Genomic DNA, 19708 nt, shown 5'->3' on the forward strand with positions numbered 1-19708 from the left:
GGATACATTTTCATACAAACTTGAAATTAATACAATAAACAAACCATTGTAGCCTTTGGACAACAACTGTTTCTTCTTCTTCTCAACTGCAACTGAAGATAGATCGATGCAGGTTAGCTTGGTGATTCCTTCTTTGTATAATTCGTCAGATAGTTGTGAGTTTCCACACCCCAGTTCCAATACCTGTAGCATTATTGATTGATTATACACACTTTAATCACATATTCACATGTTCAATCATTATTGTATTTGGTTTTGAGAAAGATTCATTTTCCCTAATAAAGAGAGGGAAACGTACAGAAGAAGAAGGTTTGATATGCTGCTGAATGAGATGACGAAAATGAGAGTAATCTTTGAGCCATTCGTAATGGTCTTCAGAAGTAAACCTCTCATTCCTAATGATAATCAATCCAGTATTACTAAAAGCATCAGAAGAGTATATCACAAATCCAGATTCTAGTTTTGCAATTAGAATTCAATTAAAGGGATATATATTAGAAGAAAAACGAGGGGATTATACTCGATCATGTAACTGTTCTACTGATTCAAACGAATACGAGTTGTAATTTAACGTGGAGATTGAAGGAAACAAGTTCGTAAATGACAAACCAGTAGTTGGGGTCCAGGTACTCCAACACGGACGGCGGCCCGACGGTGGTTCTCTTGGCTTCCGACAGGTTCTCCGTTTCATCCATGAAGGAAAAACCCTAAAACCCTAAAAGGTTCTTTCGAGTTTCCAATTGACTGCGATTAAACCTTTACGCCCTAGCTTTCCTTTACGATATAGTTACAATTCGACCCCTGTCCTATAGAGGAAAGTCAATTTGTCGCCCCACGTTAAGTTTGTTAATTAAGTTAATCAAGAATTTCTTCTTTTTTTTTTCTTTCTTGATTTCACTCTTTTATGTAATATGATGATGATGATATCATAGCTTATTTTATTTCTTGTTGAGAGCAATCACTGAAATAAGATTCAAATCGAATTTGAATTATCATTCTTGATTCTATTGAGATTCACAATTTCTGTACGAATATGAAAATTTTAACATTCTTTGATTCAAATGTGAAACTTGATGTGAATTTGACTACTCAACTAGAGTATGCGAGTTTGAGTTTCACAAGATGCATGATGCATCGGAAGGCAACATCTATTGATTCATGAAGAAACAATCAAAGAAATAACTTATAGTCCTAATTTGAAGATGGAAGCAACCTCTTTTTTGATACCATGTAAATACCAAGGGAGAAGATAAATGAAATTCTCGATTAACTTGATAGAACACTATTGCATTCTATTTATGCACAAGAAATGAACTAACACGCTAACTAACTGAACTCATGAGAAATAAGGGTTTCTTATCCTTTTTCCAGTGCAAAGAGACATAGTCATTGTTTGTGATGTGATCCATTATTTTATAAAGAAATACAATGTTCAAGATGACTTATTTACTAACTTTGAACAGAACACTATGGTTAATACTGACGTGCAATATAAAGGAAGTGAGGGCCAAAACATTTAAGGCATAAAAAGTGGTTAAAAAGTCGTTGACTATATAACTACTTTACGTGACCAGATTGCTAATCAATTACTTTCAAATGCACTCGATTAGAATTTCTAACTCAGTTAGCAACGATCAAACGACCCCTAACTATAACAAACTTAACTCTCATAAGGTAATTAATGAGTTTGTCATTTGTACTCCTATCAATTTTATCTTTAACTTTGTGATGAAATTACACACAAATTATAACTTAGTGAATGTAACAATTGTATAGTTTCAGACTTTGATCATATTGGAACCGATTTCAATATTACAATTTAAAAAAGAATGGGGTGAAATTCGATGGTTTGCCTAGACATGCCTCAAAGCTCTTTTACATTCCGGATCTACTATACATATATATACTTTTACTGAGGGGTGGAAGGAATTGGAGAAGTTGGAGGCTTTAAGCTTTCATACCTACAAAAAGAAAAATTTGTCCCAAACCATTATTATTATTTTTTTTACATAGAGGAAAAACATAAAAATAATAAAAAAAAAAATTAAGGAAAAAACATACATAGCATAAGGCGAAAGTGGCCTTGGCTTCACCATTGTGACATCAGAGGTGTTTTCTGGAGACGAAGCAACCGGAGACCCGTTGTCTGTGGCGGCAGCTGGTGGTGGAGATACCGCAGTTGTTGGTGGAGACACCAATGGGGGGCTTGAAGATGGTGACGGTGATGTAGGGGGTTTCAGATTGTCATATCTATATACAATATTACAATATACCCCCTCAAATTATTACTGTAGATTGAAGATGCGTAATGTAATAAAATATAAATTGTTTTTTTTTTTTAACTATAAAACTTACACAAGGTAAGGTGAATTTCCAGAAGTCAAAGTTTGAGGAGGATCCTCTTTGACTTCAATGTTTTCAAAGGTGAAAACGACAGTGGATTCTGCTGCAACTTCTGGTGGTGGAGAGGAAGAAGATGGTGTTTGTTTGGATCCGCTTGGTGTTGGGGTTGGAGAGGTTGGTGGCTTCAAATTCTCGTAACTGTCAACGAGTAAAAACTTTTATTACTTTTTAAATTATAAAAAACATACATATGTATAATTAAAGGGTAATACACTTTTCAATTTGTTCACATTTCGTCACTGAGTTTTTTTATCGTCCACATTTGCCCCTTCAACTTGTTTAACTGTACACATTTAGGGTAATATATTTCTCACTTTGTACACATTTAGTCCTTAATATTTTTTGTACATTTAGTCATTTTAAGTCATTATCCCTAAAATAAATTCATTACAAAACAAGTGAGATATTTATTATTATTATTATTATTATTATTATTTTGATGATTATAAGAAATATAAAAATATACATATGAAAATATGACGATATTGACTTACGCAGCATAAGGAGAGAGAGGCCTGGTTTTTGGCACTTCTACAGCCACTTGTGTTGTAGGTTCGTCTGTAATAGCTATGGTTTCCACTTTTGTGGTGGTTTCAGTGTCAGTGGGAGGAGTAGTGGTTGTTACTGCTTCTACCACCACCTTACTGCCGCCAGGTGGCGTTGGAATTGGGGATACCGGGGGTTTCAAACCTTCATAACTGTGACAGTAATTAGTACTATCAACAATAAAGAGTCTACACATGGTTATATTTGATAGAATTTAATATAAATAATATTATGGAAGGTACAATAGTTTTATGTTAACCCCATAAAAGACCTTATATTTTATGTTTTTTTTTTTATTAAACCTCTTATTTTTTGTCTGAAAAAGACTTTTGTATTTTTTCATTTTTTCCGATGACTCATTTAGTCATTTTTGTCAAAAAGTAATTGGAAAATGTGAGGGGTTTTTCGAGAAAATCTAAAAAAGTTGAGGGTTTATTTGGAAGCATTTAGAAGGTTGATGAAAAAAAAATACAAAGTTGATGACTTTTTCAGAAAAATGAAAAAAATACAAGGTCTTTTTCAGTCAAAAAATAAAGTTGAGGTTTAATCCATAAACACACACACACACACACACACAAAATATAAGGTTTTTTATGAGATAAACCCATTCTTATAAGGATAAGGTAGTCTCAATCCTCCTTTTCATAGAATTTTACATTTTTTCTTCAAATTGTCCTATGTTTTTAACAAAGATACAATAGTTTTATATTCTTCCTAGTTTTTTCCACAAAATAAGAGCAATCTCACCAAAAAAATTACAAAATGAAATGTTTTTTCTCTAGTGGGACTATTCATAAACCAATTTCACAAATTAAATTAAATTTGCAAACTCAAATTTTGGTCATTTTACTAATAATGTTACTAACAATATTAAATTATTAATGAACATGGCTTACGCTGTATATGGGGAGAGTGGCCTTGGTGGAGCTGTTTTTGACTCAATGACAACACTTGAACTCTCAGAACTCGTGCTCTTAACAGGTTCAGACACTTTAACAGCTTCTGGCTCCTGATAATGTTATAAAAGATAAGTAAACAAATTTGACCAAAGAAAAAAACAACAATTTAATTTTTAACTTGAAGTAAATGTATTATGTAATGTATGTACCTTTGGTTTGTAAGGTATAGCACGTTGAGGTGGTATTTTTGTAAGGAGGTCAGCCATGGGAGTCAATGGTGCAGTTGTTTCTGCAACCACTTCCACTACTTTACAATATGAGAGACTTGGGTTTCTTGCCATAAATGCAAGGAGTTCAGCCACCTAAGAACACAAATCTTGGTTTTATATTAAAAAATGTAAAGATTCAAAAACATATATAAAAAATTCAATGGGGCTTTTAAAAAGAACCTGAAGATTTGATACTAATCCACCGAATAAAGTATCTTCAAGAGAGAGTGTAAGATTATGTGTTTCCTTGAAGGAATCTGTAGGGCGTTCCATTCCACCAGGTCTCACTATCTGAAATTTTATTAAAAAAAAAAAAAATAGTTTTTGTATGTGTTTAGGTAGTGATGTGAGATGTAATTTGTAATTTGATGTAACTCACAGTGTAAGGAATCCCACTAGCAAGAAGTGCTTCTTCAGCCTTTCTTTTCCAGCATAAAACTCCCCAGAATAAACTTTAAACATAAATAGAATTATCATCATTGTAAGCATAATTTCAGAATTTTCAGATAATTCAGATAGTAAAATAGTCAAGAAAATTGAAGTTTGAACTTTGAAGTTTGAACTCACTTCAATATAGCAGCTGGAAATCCAAACTTGTTTGTTCCCAAAGAAGTAACCAAAATAAAGTGTTTTGCTTTTGCAGCAGTAGCTACACAATTGAAAGAAGTAAGTAACCAATTCTTCAACTTAATAACATTTATTGTATGTGAAAAATTAGTTCAGATATAATATACCTGCATCAATAAGGTTTTTTGTGGCTTGAAAGTCGATTCTGTAAGGTCCAGTAACATCAAATACCTCCTTTTCACTAGCACCAATGCAGCATATAACTGTTGAAGCTTTTCCCAATGCAGACTTTATCTGTTCTGGTTTCTCCAAATCACACTCCACAAGTTGAAGCTTTTCTATAGCTGGGCTACAGAGTACATACCAGAATTATGTTATTAAAAACATTAGGGTTCATATTCATACTTCATATCAGTTATTAAAGTCAGGGATACTTCTCTTACGCTGAGTTCCATCAGATAATGCTTCATCAAGCTTCATTTGCTTCACACTCTATAGGTAAAGAAAAAAAACAGTGTTTTTGTTTATTAATTATTTGAGAAACTGATTAGGGTGATGATTAGTTAGATGCATACTTTGACCAAAGATTCTGCTCTTTGAATGCTTCGGACACCAGCTCGAACATTAAATCCTAGTTTCAGAAGCTCCCTGGATGAAGCTTATGTTATTTAATGGTTTTGATTTTTGAAATCAAGTGAAAGAAAAGTTTGATGATTTGTATCTTGACCTTACTGTTCGTGAACCAACTTTGCCAGTTGCTCCTGCAACAAAGATGAGATTTCCGTCTTCTTCACCATCTTTTGTTTTTGTTTCAGTTGGTTGCAAACCAGTTGTTGTTGCACCTTGCAGAAACAGTAGAAGATTATTCAGGTAGATGAAGAACTACAAAGCAAAACACAGTCCATGTTGTGAATTCCTTCTATTCCTAATTATGAGTAACTCAAATTTGATCACTGTTCCTAAAAACTGACAGAAGCTTTAGAGTTATTTATTAATTTAAGGAAATGCCAAGCAAATCTACAGATGATTTCCCCCTTAATCGTGTTATCCTGACAAACGCAATGGATGATCGATTTCTATAAAATATGCATTATTCATAAAGATATATTCATTCCTTTTCAGTTTTGAGGATATTAACCAATGATTCGATATCAAGAAGACAAGAATATGAACAATGTAGGACTAATATCAACCCTACTAGAGAGCATTTACACGCCGAATTACATAATTTAACTCCCTAAAAAAAAATCGCTTCCATATAAATTGGAATTGATAACGAAATGCTCACTGATCTTCAATGAAACATAAAAACATATTACTTTAAAGTCAAAGCATACATAAATCACAAATTAAACGTACGCTTTATCAGAAATAACGATTCACATTGCAAAATTTGGAGAAAACAAACAGCATTGATGTAATACCTGCGGCTTGAACCTTGAATCGAACAGGTTTGAGCTTGATAGCATTTGACTGAACAATTCTCTTCGTTCCGAACGATTTGATAAGTTGGCGGTAGCATATGAATTGCTGCGATTCTGTAAAGCCTTTTGCAGGTATGCTACTAACGACCGGCGACTGAACTGACCGAAGCTCCATTAAAGCTTCTGATCAAAATTGAATTTCAGATTTTGTGTGTGTGAGAGAGAAAGCGCGCTAACGTGTGATATCTACGAGTTTATGGTTACTTTATTCAGCATTGCAGTTGTGGCATCTCCTGCTCTGCATCTAGATATCGTGGACCCCAACAGGAAACACCATTGGGAAACCGCAATGGGCTGATGACCAGAAACTCACAAGTCAGATCACATGATTTGGGCCTCACATGATCCTAAAGCCCATTTATACCACATGGGCCAGATAGCGACTTACTCCTAGGCTTGCACAAAAAAAACCGGTTCAAATCCGAACCGGTCATTGAACCGGTAAACCGGTTCACTACTAACCAGTCCACTATGAACCGAACCGCTGATTTGCACCCGTTCAAGATTTTAGACATTGAAATCGGCTTAGAACTGGTTTAATAACCGTGAACCAGTAATCAAACCGATAGAACCGGTGTAACCGGTTTAGATAGGTTCGAGTTTTTTTTCTATGACGGAACCGGTTTGAACCAAACCGGTTTATGGTTGAACCGGTTTTACTATTTAAGAATCGGAACCGAATCGGTTTACTGAACCGGTTCGGTTTGAAAAAAAAACGGTTTGTTCACCGCTACTTATTCCTTTTTGAACGTATATGCTATGTGCCTGGAACGTTATTTAAGCATATATAAATATAATATTTATAAAAATAAAAAGTTCAATACAATATTTTTAAAAATAAAAAGTCATAATAGTAACATTAAATAAAATTAATATAGTTCAATACAAAAAATAAAACTAATCTCTAAATATTACTAAAACAAAACCTTAAATTCTTCATTGAAGAAACATAACCCTTGATTGCATTTCCCTCCTTTAGTCTCCACCTTGGGATCATTTTGCTGACATCATCCTGACCCAACATAATACACGCGCCTCCCGAATAAAACTTCCTTCTTACGATTCTTTCCTTCGTTCTTTTGTTTTCTCTCTAAACAATCAATACAATCAGCTCCCTGAAACTCAATAGATATGAACTCTAACCCCTTCCTTCTCCTTCCTGCTGTCGATATGCATAACCCCATCGTTACCGATTCCCCATCAACTCTCCGCGTCGACCATTTGTCGTTCATCACCAAAACAAAAGGCATTGGTTACACGACTTGTTAAAGAGGGAACCGGAAAGACGACATTAGCAATCGGCGATGGAGCTAACGATGTCGGAATGATTCAAGAAGCCGACATCGGAATCGGAATCAGTGGAGTTGAGGGAATGCAGGCGGTTATGTCGAGCGACATCCCAATTGCTCAATTCCGGTTTTTGGAACAATTGCTATTAGTACATGGACATTGGTCTTACCGAAGAATTTCTTCAATGTTAAGAATTCTGTAAAAAAAAAAATCCCCAAATTTGATGCACAAGGGTATGTCGTATATTGAATATTTGATTGATTTTGTTGGTTTAATTTTTGCAGATATGCTATTTTTTCTATAAAAACATCGTATTTGGAACCACGATTTTCTTGTATGAAGCTTATGCATCATTTTCAGCTCAACCTGCGTATAATGATTGGTATTTGTCTCTTTACAATGTCTTCTTCACATCGCTTCTTGTCGTTGCATTGGGAGTATTTGATCAAGATGTATCTTCTCGATTTTGTCTCAAGGTATTGAAAATTCAAATATTGTATCTTTTTTATTTAATGGAGACAAGACTTATTAGGGTTTTTTTCTTTTTGACTTATGAAAACCTAGAAAAATGTGATGAACAGGTTATATGTGTGTATAATTCAGCTTGAAAGGATTGTAAATATTGTTGTTATTGGATTCACATTTCCTTATTTAAATTTGTTTTTTTTTTGTGATGAAGATCTTTTGTACAGGGATTATCAGGCCGATCATAAGCTCACCATCACGACCTATTCACCTACTGGAGTTGTGAGTTCTCTTTTCGTTTTTCGTGTCTTTAGATCTATTTGATTACCTTATGATTCGACATTGTTAGAAGAATGCATGCTACTTTGCGTGATTGTGGTTATCATTTACGATATATGCTTCTACTTGTTTCCCTATAATTTGAAATTGTAAGGCGTTTTTTATTAACATTTTTAAAAACATAACAACATGCAGTCTCTGATATGTGTGGAAAGTATTAGGCTAAAAGGACTGAAGCAAGCTTAATAATTTCCATTTTGTGGACTAGATTTCTGTAAATGAGGTTTATGCAACTCACTACACTGTGTAGTTGCTTTATGAAACAACCCAAAAATCACGACTAAAAATTTCTTTTAAAACATTACTAAAACTGGATTTATAAAACGTATCATAAGTCAAACATAACTTTCGAGTATTAAATTCAAAACATAATATCATTATCAGAGTCAAACATTCCCAGGCTAACTGACTATGGTGTGTGCTCTGCAATCTTCCCGAGCTCCTCTTTTGAAAATCGAGTACCTGAAACCAAAACTGAAAACCGTAAGCACGAAGCTTAGTGAGCTCCCCCAATCTACCACATATCACACAAAACATATAAAGCACATATTGGGCCTTGCCCACTGCATCGGACCGAAGTCCGGACTAACGGGGGCCTTGCCCCCTACATCGAACCGAAGTCCGAGGCTAACATCGGACCGAAGTCCGAAGCTAACTGACTGGGACCTTGTCCCCTCCATCGGACCGAAGTCCGAAGCTAACTGTCTGGGACCTTGTCCCCTCCATCGGACCGAAGTCCGAAGCTAACTGTCTGGGACCTTGTCCCCTCCATCGGACCGAAGTCCGAAGCTAACTGTCTGGGACCTTGTCCCCTCCATCGGACCGAAGTCCGAAGCTAACTGTCTGGGACCTTGTCCCCTCCATCGGACCGAAGTCCGAAGCTGACTGAACACAGCATATCATAACATATCAACTGGCATAAACTCACATATACTGCATACTACATCGGGCCGTAGCCCGGAACACATAACACATAAATCCTGTTTGAGCCACGAAGGCATCAAACATACTAACTACTGTATCAGATCAACATCCGAAAACAACTGCTAGCTAAACGGGCCGGCATTGTGGCCTTAGACCCGTTCCTACTGAAGGGAAACTCACCTGAACTGCTGAGCTCTGCTGATAAACCTCTGGCTGCTACTCAACAATCCTCTGAACCGCTGCTCCTCTAGCTCTCCGAGCTATCAATATACATATAACACTTAGTCTGACAGTCAACTAAGTCGACTCTGGTCAAAGTCAACCTTCCAGGTCAACCCTACTCGCCGAGTCACCCTGCTGACTCGCCGAGTCCATAAATCCAGAGTCCTTCCACTCGCGACTCTACTCGCCGAGTCAGCCCCTGACTCGCCGAGTTTACTGATTCTCGATTCCTGTCCTGACCAACTCACTGAGTCCTGGCTTGACTCGCTGACTCGAGTCTTAACTCGAAGGGTTTGGGACCACTCGACCTGACTCGCCGAGTCTAAGAACAGACTCGTCGAGCACACGACAAACTTCATCCAACTCGACGAGTTGTTCATCCAACTCGCCGAGTTCATGCCCATCTTCATCTGACTCGACGAGCTGCTCATCCCACTCGTCGAGTTCCTCCTCATCTTCAAGCTACTCGCCGAGTCCACTCGAAGGACTCGCCGAGTCTATCCAGTCCTCAATCCATGCAGTGGCTTTTCGAGCCAAACAAAGCTTCCAACTCATAGATCCATACTTCTAGGGCCTATTCCCCACGTAAAGTGGCAAACTTTACGTGTAGATTAAGAGATCTAGGCTCAAAACAAACTACACTAGGGTTTATGGCAACCATACTTCTTCAACATACCAAGGGCTGATACATAAGGGGATTCAAGACCAAATCCAACATGGATCTGAGGTAGCAACCTCAGATCTGAACCTCCCACTCGAATTGGTTACTTATCATACCAACAATGACCAAAACTCACACATAAGAATAGATCTAGATGCAAAAAGGGATTCCAAGCAACAGCTTATTACCTCCAATTGGTTTGAAATGTCTTCTTAATCTCGGATCTACAGTCCCTTCTTGCACCTCCAAGGCCTTTCTTCCTTCTCCAAGCTTTAGTGCACTCTTCAAGGCAAGATCTAGCTCAAAAACGGATATGGCGGCTAGGGTTTGGTGTTCTGGGGTAAAGAGGCAGTAAAGGAACCCTAGGAAGGAGAATGAGACGCTTAAATAGGCTCCAAGTCCCGAATTTAGGGTTTTCTTCGTTCAGACCCAACTCGTCGAGTCTCCTTGGCCGACTCGCCGAGTCGGTCGCTTACACCTCGACCCGGATCCCGCTCGGACTCGCCGAGTTCCTCCATGGACTCGCCGAGTCTTCCCTAAAAATTGAGGTCTTCTTTCTTTTCTTGACTTTCCAACTTTGGGGTGTTACACTTTACCTTTGTTTTATATTCTATGTTGCTGAAGCATCTGATTCTGATATCAAATAAAGCTAAATATGTCTGTTAGAAAGTATGAATCTGTAAATCATATAATATTCTCTTCTTATCGCAGGCAATCACATCCTCTGGAACAAAGAAAGGCGAACAATTTCTTGCTGATGTCAACACCCAGTTAAAAAGGAACAACATTACTACAGACATCAAAGTCGACACAAACTCCAATGTAAGATCTCTCAATCATATATTGTTTTGCTATTTGATCTTTTATATTGATTGTTTTTTTAACTACCTGCAACATTAATGTAGCTCTCCACAACCATTGTAATTGATGAACCTGCTCCAGGTTTGAAAGCAATCCTTAGCTTCAAAGTTCCTGATCAAAGATCTGGCAAGGTATTCAATTTGATTGAACAACAACATAATAATAACTGCATCTTTATATTAAATTTGAATGGTGATATAAAAATGGCTATTTTTCTATTTTTTTTATAGTTGGAACTCCAATATTTGCATGACTATGCTGGAATCTGCACAAGTATTGGGTTGACTGCAAATCCGATTGTCAACTTTTCTGGTGTGATTGGAAACTATGTTACTGCTATTGGAACTGATGTTGCCTTTGACAACAATAAACACAAACATTATTTTCCATTCCCGGTGCACCCTTAGCTTTTCATTTGTGAAAAAAAAAATTAAATACTATTTATTTTTATGTTTTAATGAAAAAAAAAGAAAAAAGATAGTAGACTCACTAAAGTACAATGTTATTTGTTCCAAAGACTTAGAACAACCAAAACTAACAAAATAATGTATTTTAGGGTAAAACCTTTAATAGGTGGAAAATATGTCAATTTCCCTATATAGGGGCAATTATGTCCAATAGGTGGAAAATATGTCAATTTTACTGTGTAGGTCAAATATGGAAAATAGAACCGGAGGGGCAAATATGTCAAATTGACTGTGTAAGGGTAGATATATCCACTAAGTGGATAAATTGAGAACTTTTTTATTTGAATGATATTTACACTAAATAACGCAAACAAACCTGTAATACCCACATAAAAATAGAAATGTGCTTCTTAGTCCGAAGTAGATTGCTATTGTGGAGTAGGTATTGACAGTTCGTTGCCATTTTAAAATTCAATTTGAGTTGAGATTTTCCTGAAAATGTAATTAAAGTCGAACAAAAAGTAAGATAATCTGGCAGAAATAATATTGTGCTAATAATATGATTAATTAAGTAGTTTTGGACCAAGGAATATATATATATATATATATATATATATATATATATATATATATATATATATATATATATATATATATATATATATATATATATATATATATATATATATAGAAAAAGAAAAAAAAATATGAAAAAGAATTTTAATTGGAAATGTAGTAAGACCCCTCCTCAAAAACTATATATATATATATATATATATATATATATATATATATATATATATATATATAGTTTTTGAGGAGGGGTCTTACTACATTTCCAATTAAAATTCTTTTTCATATTTTTTTTTCTTTTTCTTCTACCATTGATGATCCATTCAAGAATAGGACCACAAAAAAACCCATGAAATCTACAAAAAAAAACCTCCACTTCAAATGAAAATCGAATCAAAGAGATACCAACTCCCAGAAATAAAAAACTTTTCTTAATTTTACATTGTTGACATAAATACCCTTCAATCAAAATTTCACTATACCAATTCCTGAAGAAATCGATCCAATTACAGATGCAATGGCGGGACCAAGCCATATCCATGTCATTCAAACTCCAAGTATACGAAAATAAAAAAATGTCTGAAAGTCAACCAAAACAGATTTTGACCAAACTGTCCCTTTGTCCTTAAAAAAATGATTCGACTGTGATTAATCTCCAAACATTCAAATTTCACTTTACAGCATTATTAGCGCAGTACCCATTATCAACCAAAGATAAAAGTAATTAATTAATCTTTTTGCCAATCCCTTCGCTAATTAATCTTTGTGATTAATCTCCAAACATTCAAATTTCATATAACATATAACAAAAAAACAAAAAAAAATTAACATTTCGTATACAAATGCTTTTCATTTTTTGGTTCATTATGGAAACATAACATTATTACAAAAAAATAAAGAATACATATATGTAACTAAAATTTCATCATCTCTAAGGCTGCAATTATCATTCCCTAACGTATCTGATGGACTTTCGCATATATGTTCTTTTCCATACTGCCATTAATCAATACAAAAAAATTTTAAAATAGCCTGCTAATTCATAACTTTCGAGCCTTATCTGAACCAACTTATACCATAAAGACGAAAATGCCCTTCACCCCCTTAAACTCAAAGTCAAACAACTTAACTTACCACATAAACAGCTGTATTATTTTTCAAAAGTTCTTCAAAATGGAGCTGAATTTTCCCACCTTCGGGACCCGCTTCCTGGAAACCAAAATCAAATACATCGATAATAATTTTTTTATATATAAATAATCATGTGATTATTAAAATAAAATGTATTATACCTTCAAAACTGCAATTGTCATGTCATAGTTGTTGATAAGAAACACAATCTGCAGTTTTATGCTATCTCATGGATCACGTCTAACAATACAATCATTGATGTATTGGAAAAAAAAATGAAAATGGATCGGGTAAAATTCTTTACCCTCAATGCTACAAATATACTTATTATCAATTAAAATCATATGTCATCAAATATTAAATTTTAAGTTTTTCTAATATTATTATCTTATTATTTCTTTCTTTTGCGGTTATCGTTATTGACTTCTGAACTAATTATTGAAATTCTTTCACGAACATCATTACAAACATTTGCTACTGTACGTTGTACAAATACATATTATGGAAATCTAACATACAACAACTATGTTCTTCATAACTACAACCGTAGAAATAATGTGGTTTGTGGAATTATCGTTCAACAAAAAAAACCATGGAGATATATAGAGCGTCAGTTTCTTCCGTCTTTTGGTAGCAACAATCATGACATTAATTGGCTACCACATACTTGTACTATTTTAGCATCATCATTGTGTGGACTCCTTCTTTTTGAATCCTATGATCCACATGAATACGTTTCAAAGATTTTATTTGTTATCAAACCAACGACTTCAGATGCCAAATGGATACCATTTCCGACCTCTGAATACACTGCAACAAAGTTTGCTTTGGTAGTTATCAACTCGAACCCGTTACATTTCAAGGTCATTCGATTGTCATACACAAAGCCATCGTAATAGTTTATATATAGTACATTTTATGTTATTAATTTACTTTATGATTTACTTATATGTTATTTTATTTGTAGTGATATGCCTACGGAAAAAGTGGACTATAATTACTACAACATAGAATTGTTTTCATTTACTACATGGCAATGGAGGGAGTTTCAAAATATCCGGTTACCATCATCTGTTTATCCTATCTCTGATGAGGCAGTTACAAGTGGCGGTGCCGTATACTTCTTATTATCTAATGATACCATATTGCGATTTGATATTTATTCAGAAGAACATATACTCATATTTTCACCTTCTACTATTAATGAATTAAAACCGTATGCATTGAGACTAATCAAGTTTCACGGAAAATTAGGATATCTCTCTATAAGTGGAGATAGTTCGTGGGCTATTTGGATTTTCATTCACAATCGGTGGGTTAGAGTAGATGATAGTACTTACAATGAAAGTGCACATGAATGGTGGGGTTATAGAAACAATACCCTATATTTCTTTAGAGGAAATACGATTGAGTATGTGGTTCCGGCATATCATTCTCAACAAGTTTTTTCAGTCCGTTCTGATTTTGATACAGTGACTATGCCAAGTCGATATTACTGATTATATATATTTTAATTTGCATTCGAACATAGTTGTTTTTATTGTAATGAACTATTTTAATATTTTATATTATTCTATGATTTATTAGTTTTTTTTATTTATTCTTTTAATTGTTATGAAATTAAAATAGCTAATGTAATGTATGTTAATGAATTTAAAATAGCTATGGTAATCTACTTTTAATTGTCATGCTTCCTATGATGTAATATATGTTTACAATTCAATGTTATTTTATATGCTCCCCGCGTTTAACACGGGTTTTAATCTAGTTAGTAGTAAATCTATAGTGAAAAAATAAGAAAATTTTGAAGGTTAAATATAATTAGAGAAGTAATATATAAAACCTTATTACATAAAACAGGTAATTGTAAAAAACATACAACTACACGATATTTAATAGAATCAAAATATTTGACATAATTGACTTAAAACTTACCACTTATAGGTTGAGTTGCCGGTTAATCTCTTTAGAATATAAACTTTATATCACTCCATTGAATGTTAGTTTATGTTTCATGTCATTTATATAGCAATAATTTTATATATCTATAAATCCATTTTTCCATATCTAAATGCTAACTAGAAAGGGGCACACGATGCGCATGGGTCAAGAGTGTATCACGTTTCACAATTATGCCACCATTGCATTGATGATAAACCATATTTGATCCTCTCGTTCTCATCACCTTAGATAACCTTTCTGTGATAAACAATATTTGATCCTCTCATTCTCACCACCTTAGATAACCTTTCTGTTTTAGAGGTTGTTTGAAATTTCATTTGGATCCTCAAAGTGACTTTTAGATAGAAATAACTTATTGACTTATGGTGGTAGGAAAATAAGTTTTTTAAAAAGTGTTTTGATTAGATTTTGTTGTGGGAAATAGTTAATAATTTGTTTTTTTTAAGTGTTTGTCTTACCTTAAAGGTAATTTAAGGTAATATTGACTTTTACAACTCAAATCCTAACTTCTAACAGCAGCCTTCGACAAAGCAGCATATCGCTCATCAAACATCTCCGGAATCTCAGCCCGGATGGCTGCGGCCACCTCCTCGTGAATCAATCGGCAAATCTCCTCATCACTAACACCGCTGCCCTCTAGAGTGCTGCGTGTCCTAACCATGATGTCTCTGAAACACAACATAAAGATATCAGAGACTCGCTCAAGTATACTCACACTCGATAACTCAACCTTACTTGCTCCTTAGTACCCTAAGGATTCTTACTTGAACCGCACACTGATATGGTGCTTCTCATAAGCTACTCTCTGCCATCTACCTGCACTCAAAGCAACTTACAGCAGCAGAACTCCTAGGCTAAGGCATCACAAATCAGGCCACTCTAGTCCTAAAATATGAATTACCAAGCCTGCTCTAGCATGCATAACTCATTGCATAATATCATAACACATAATGTAAGGGTATTTTGGGAAATCACCGTTCGGGCGATGGCTGATCGTACACACTGCTCCTTTTGCCTTTTCTCAAAATCTTTTACTCTTTTTAGAAAAATTGTTACTTTTATAAAAATTCTTCTCAAATCCTCAGTTTAAGTTCAAGTACGCCCGAAGGTGCATCCAAATCCCTCAAACCAAGGCTCTGATACCAACTTGTAACGACGAGATTTTTTTCAAAACAATTTTTCATTTCTTTTAAGCATAATATAACTCATAAAATAATATCAAAACCCAATGTATCAAATGTCATCTCAATAAAACAATCCCAAAATCTCAAATACATAAATCACCATCAGTGTGTACAGATCATGCTGGCACCTTCCTGCGATCATCGTTAGTACCTGAAACACATATCACTTAACACGGTAAGCATAAAGCTTAGTGAGTTCCCCAAAATACCATATACAACACATACGCTACTCGAGGCTACAACTGGGTACGACCCTCTGGTTGATGTGTCTCAGCGGGACCCTCCAGTCCCGCAGCTCGTTGGACCCTCTGGCTCGGTCTAGCTCGTTGGACCCTTCGGTGCGATCTAGCTCGTTGGAGCCTCCGGTTCGGTCTATATATCACATGGCATATAAATAGCACAAATCACATAATCACAAACAATCACATAACACCTAAGACCCTCTGGTTTGCATATAGGTACCACTCTAGGTAATGTATAGTAAGAAGACTCACCTCGGGTAACTCGGATAATCTCGAACTCAACTAATGATCTAGCCTCCACCTAACCACATAAACAATTTCCTCAAATAAATAACGGCTCTCAAAGGCTAAATTAAACCTTTCCTAATCCCACAGAAGGGTAAAAGACCATTTTACCCTTCCCGGACCCGAAAGTCCTCATGTCGACCAAAACCCTAAAAGTCAACGAAAGTCAACAGACGGCAGTACGCGGGGCGTACCATCTCTTGTACGCGGGGCATACTCTGGCTAACCAGGATCGGGGAACTTAACCCCTACGCTGCGCTTACTGGGATTACGCCCATCATAAGTCCCAGTTTCACACTTCCATGGTTTTTGGTCTGAATAGGTTAAGATAACAGCTCATATCTCAGATCTAGGCACTCTATTGTTTCTTAAACCATAAAGTCGAAGCCTTTAATCCTTTGCATGGCTATAAAGGTCATTATTCACTTCAACCTTTTATCCTCTTTCCTCATTAAGTCCTTAACTCATGCATGACTCCATACTAACGACCAAGATGAGATTTTTATGGATTTACAACACATATTACACTGAGATGGGACAGATCTAGGTCCATGGAGTCCCTTTGCTCATAAAGTCTCCACCTTTAGGACTTAACCCCTAAAAATGCTCCTAAAAGATGCTCATAACAAAGAGACCAAGTTTGAAGCTTTTTACCTCTGTGAGAAGCTCCCAACTCAGCTTAGCTCAGATCTAGAAGATTGGACTCCAATCCTTCTTCTTCGAGGTCTCCTCTTCTCCTTCACCAACACACAAGAACACTTTGAGCTCAATCACACACACACACAGAGATTTGAATGAAGGTTAGGGCTTACTTAGGGTTTCACTCTATGGAATGGTGGCTGGGATGGAGGCCATAGCATTCCTTTTATAGTGCTCATGTCTCATTTAGGGTTTTGAGTCTGGACCCACTACGCCTAGTGTAGCCTAAGGTACGCCCAGAGTACCTGGTGGAGTCCGTGTCCAAAGCATGCTCATGAGTACGCGCAACGTACTCTTTAGTACACCCAGCGTACTCACTTGCAACACTTTTCTTTTGGGGGTTAAACTTGACAATTTTGAAAAGAAGAAGGTTTAGAAAGATATACCTGAACCTCGGGATGTTACAAGTTGTGTAGACAAATCATGCATCTTAGGAAGAGCCAACCGATATGGTGTCTTGGCTATCGGAGCCGCACTAGGGACTAGGTCGATCCTGAACTCTACCTGTCTCTCTAGAGGTATCCCAGGCAGCGCCTCTGGGAATATGTTTGAGTACTCTCGAACCACTGGTACATCACTCATAGTCGCCTTACCCGCCTCTTAGGTATCCATAACGTAGGCGACATTCCCTACGCAACCATGTTGTGGGTTGCGTCTAGCCCTCGCTGCCGAACACACAGCTGGTCCACATTGTGGTCTCTCACCCTGAATCACCAGCTCTCCCCTACTTGGGGGTCCTGACCCGTACCAACTGCTGCACACAGTCGATTACCACCCCATTAGGGCTCATCCAGTCCATGCCTATGATAACCTAGTTCCCATGCAACGGAATGGGAACCAAGTCTACTAGGTAGCTCTCCTCATATAGCCTCAAAACATAATCTCTGAAAACCTCTAATGCTCGTACTGATCGGTCGTCAGCAATCTCGACCTCTAAAGGGAAATCCAACGTGCCCAAGGACTCAGGGAACCTCTTGCTAAGTGCAAGAGAGACAAACGATCAGGTAGCCTCCGAATCGAATAACACCTGGACTGGGATACCATTCACATGGAACAATCCTAAACAACACATAAAACATATACATAAATATTATAAACGACATATAATAAGAGATAAGGAGAAGAAAACATACTCGTCACCACATTGGGTGTGGCACGCACCTCCTCTGCGGTCAACTAGAAGGCCCGGCTCCTCACCACCGGAGTATCTATCTTGCTTTGTTGGCCATCCATAATCCGCAGAGTCACTAGAACTGGCGCCGCCACTGGCGTTGTTGGGACTAGTCTCGGGCAGTCAGTCTTTTTATGGCCCTTATGATTTCAATGGAAGAAAATCATGTCTGATGTCTGAAAGGTGGGGTTATGGGTAGTACAATCCTTGCCAAAGTGCCCAGTCTTGCTGCACTTATAGCAGCCCGATGACCCTAGTCTACAAACCCCTCATGTGGCTTGCTGCATTTCCCGCAGCAGTTGCGGCCCTAATGGCCCTTTAACCTAGAGTCGGATCCCTTGGGTTTCTTCCCTGAAACCCCAGTAACCTGTCTAGTCTCTGCCTTCCTATTCTTGAGGTGCTCTATATCAATCTCCCTCTCCCTCACCCTCGCAATCAGGTCCTCCAATTTGGGCAATGCTGAGTAGCTGACATGTTACCAAATGTCAGACCTCAGCATGCCCTGGTAGCGGGTCTTCCGCATCTCCTCATCCCCTACGTACTGAGGCACCAATAAGGCCCACTCCCTAAACTTGACAGTAATCTCTACCACCGACTCAATCGTCTGCTTCATATCCAAGAACTCCATGGCCAGCTGCTGAAGCTCCACAGTCGGCGCAAACTCGTCCTTGAACCTAGTCACAAAATCCGACCAAGTCATGGCCTCAATGGTTGGGGATCCCAACGAATCACCAACTGAATCCCACCAATCTCTAGCTCTGTCCCTCAAACAACGCGCATCATACCAGACCTTCGACCCCTCAGGGCAGAAGCTCGTCAACTGGGCAGACACCATATCTGCAATCCACCTCCTGGCAACAATGTGGTCCTTCACCCCATGGAAGTCTAGCGCACCACATCCCCTGAAATCCTTGAAGGAGAGTGTGCGTGTCCCTGCCTGGCCAGATGCCATGTCGCTCCTAAACGCCCTGAGGCGATCCTCCATCAGCTCGATAATCCCTTCCTTGATCAACCCGAATATCAGCAGGGTCGACTCAAGGTTGCCTCTCATAATCTCAGACGCAATGTAATCACGTAGTCCCTCATCAAATGGCTCGGAACCTGATTCCGATCCTCTTACTCCG

General features: G+C 37.0%; 2 protein-coding genes and 1 long non-coding RNA gene across 4 annotated transcripts in view; 1 reads left to right on the plus strand and 2 right to left on the minus strand.

Moving 5' to 3' along the window:
• Positions 1-764, minus strand: part of LOC111895727 (uncharacterized) — a 1742-nt gene extending 978 nt beyond the window's left edge. For both annotated transcript variants that reach the window (XM_023891804.3, XM_023891803.3), the window contains exons 1-3: positions 610-764; positions 299-395; positions 45-183 (exon numbers count right to left, since the gene is read on the minus strand). In XM_023891804.3, the coding sequence (XP_023747572.1) occupies positions 45-183; positions 299-395; positions 610-695 (322 nt within the window). In that variant the 5' untranslated portion in view covers positions 696-764. The remainder of the gene's footprint in view (positions 1-44; positions 184-298; positions 396-609) is intronic.
• A 945-nt stretch (positions 765-1709) lies between these two features.
• LOC111895632 (protein TIC 62, chloroplastic) lies at positions 1710-6369 on the minus strand. Its single transcript, XM_023891708.2, has 14 exons — positions 6109-6369; positions 5412-5526; positions 5260-5332; positions 5128-5176; positions 4852-5028; positions 4685-4766; positions 4497-4569; positions 4298-4408; positions 4058-4210; positions 3846-3958; positions 2898-3101; positions 2356-2541; positions 2062-2250; positions 1710-1961 (listed from the first exon to the last, which is right to left on the minus strand). Exons 1-14 carry the CDS (start codon positions 6281-6283, stop codon positions 1910-1912), a joined length of 1752 nt encoding a protein of 583 aa, XP_023747476.1. The 5' UTR covers positions 6284-6369; the 3' UTR covers positions 1710-1909.
• A 1766-nt stretch (positions 6370-8135) lies between these two features.
• LOC111895700 (uncharacterized) lies at positions 8136-11316 on the plus strand. Its single transcript, XR_002851658.3, has 4 exons — positions 8136-8205; positions 10781-10891; positions 10975-11061; positions 11161-11316. It is a non-coding gene; the product is annotated as an uncharacterized LOC111895700 (long non-coding RNA).
• The last annotated feature ends 8392 nt before the right edge of the window (positions 11317-19708 follow it).

This window comes from Lactuca sativa, chromosome 7 (assembly GCF_002870075.4).
Source record: "Lactuca sativa cultivar Salinas chromosome 7, Lsat_Salinas_v11, whole genome shotgun sequence".
Lineage (NCBI taxonomy): Eukaryota > Viridiplantae > Streptophyta > Magnoliopsida > Asterales > Asteraceae > Lactuca > Lactuca sativa.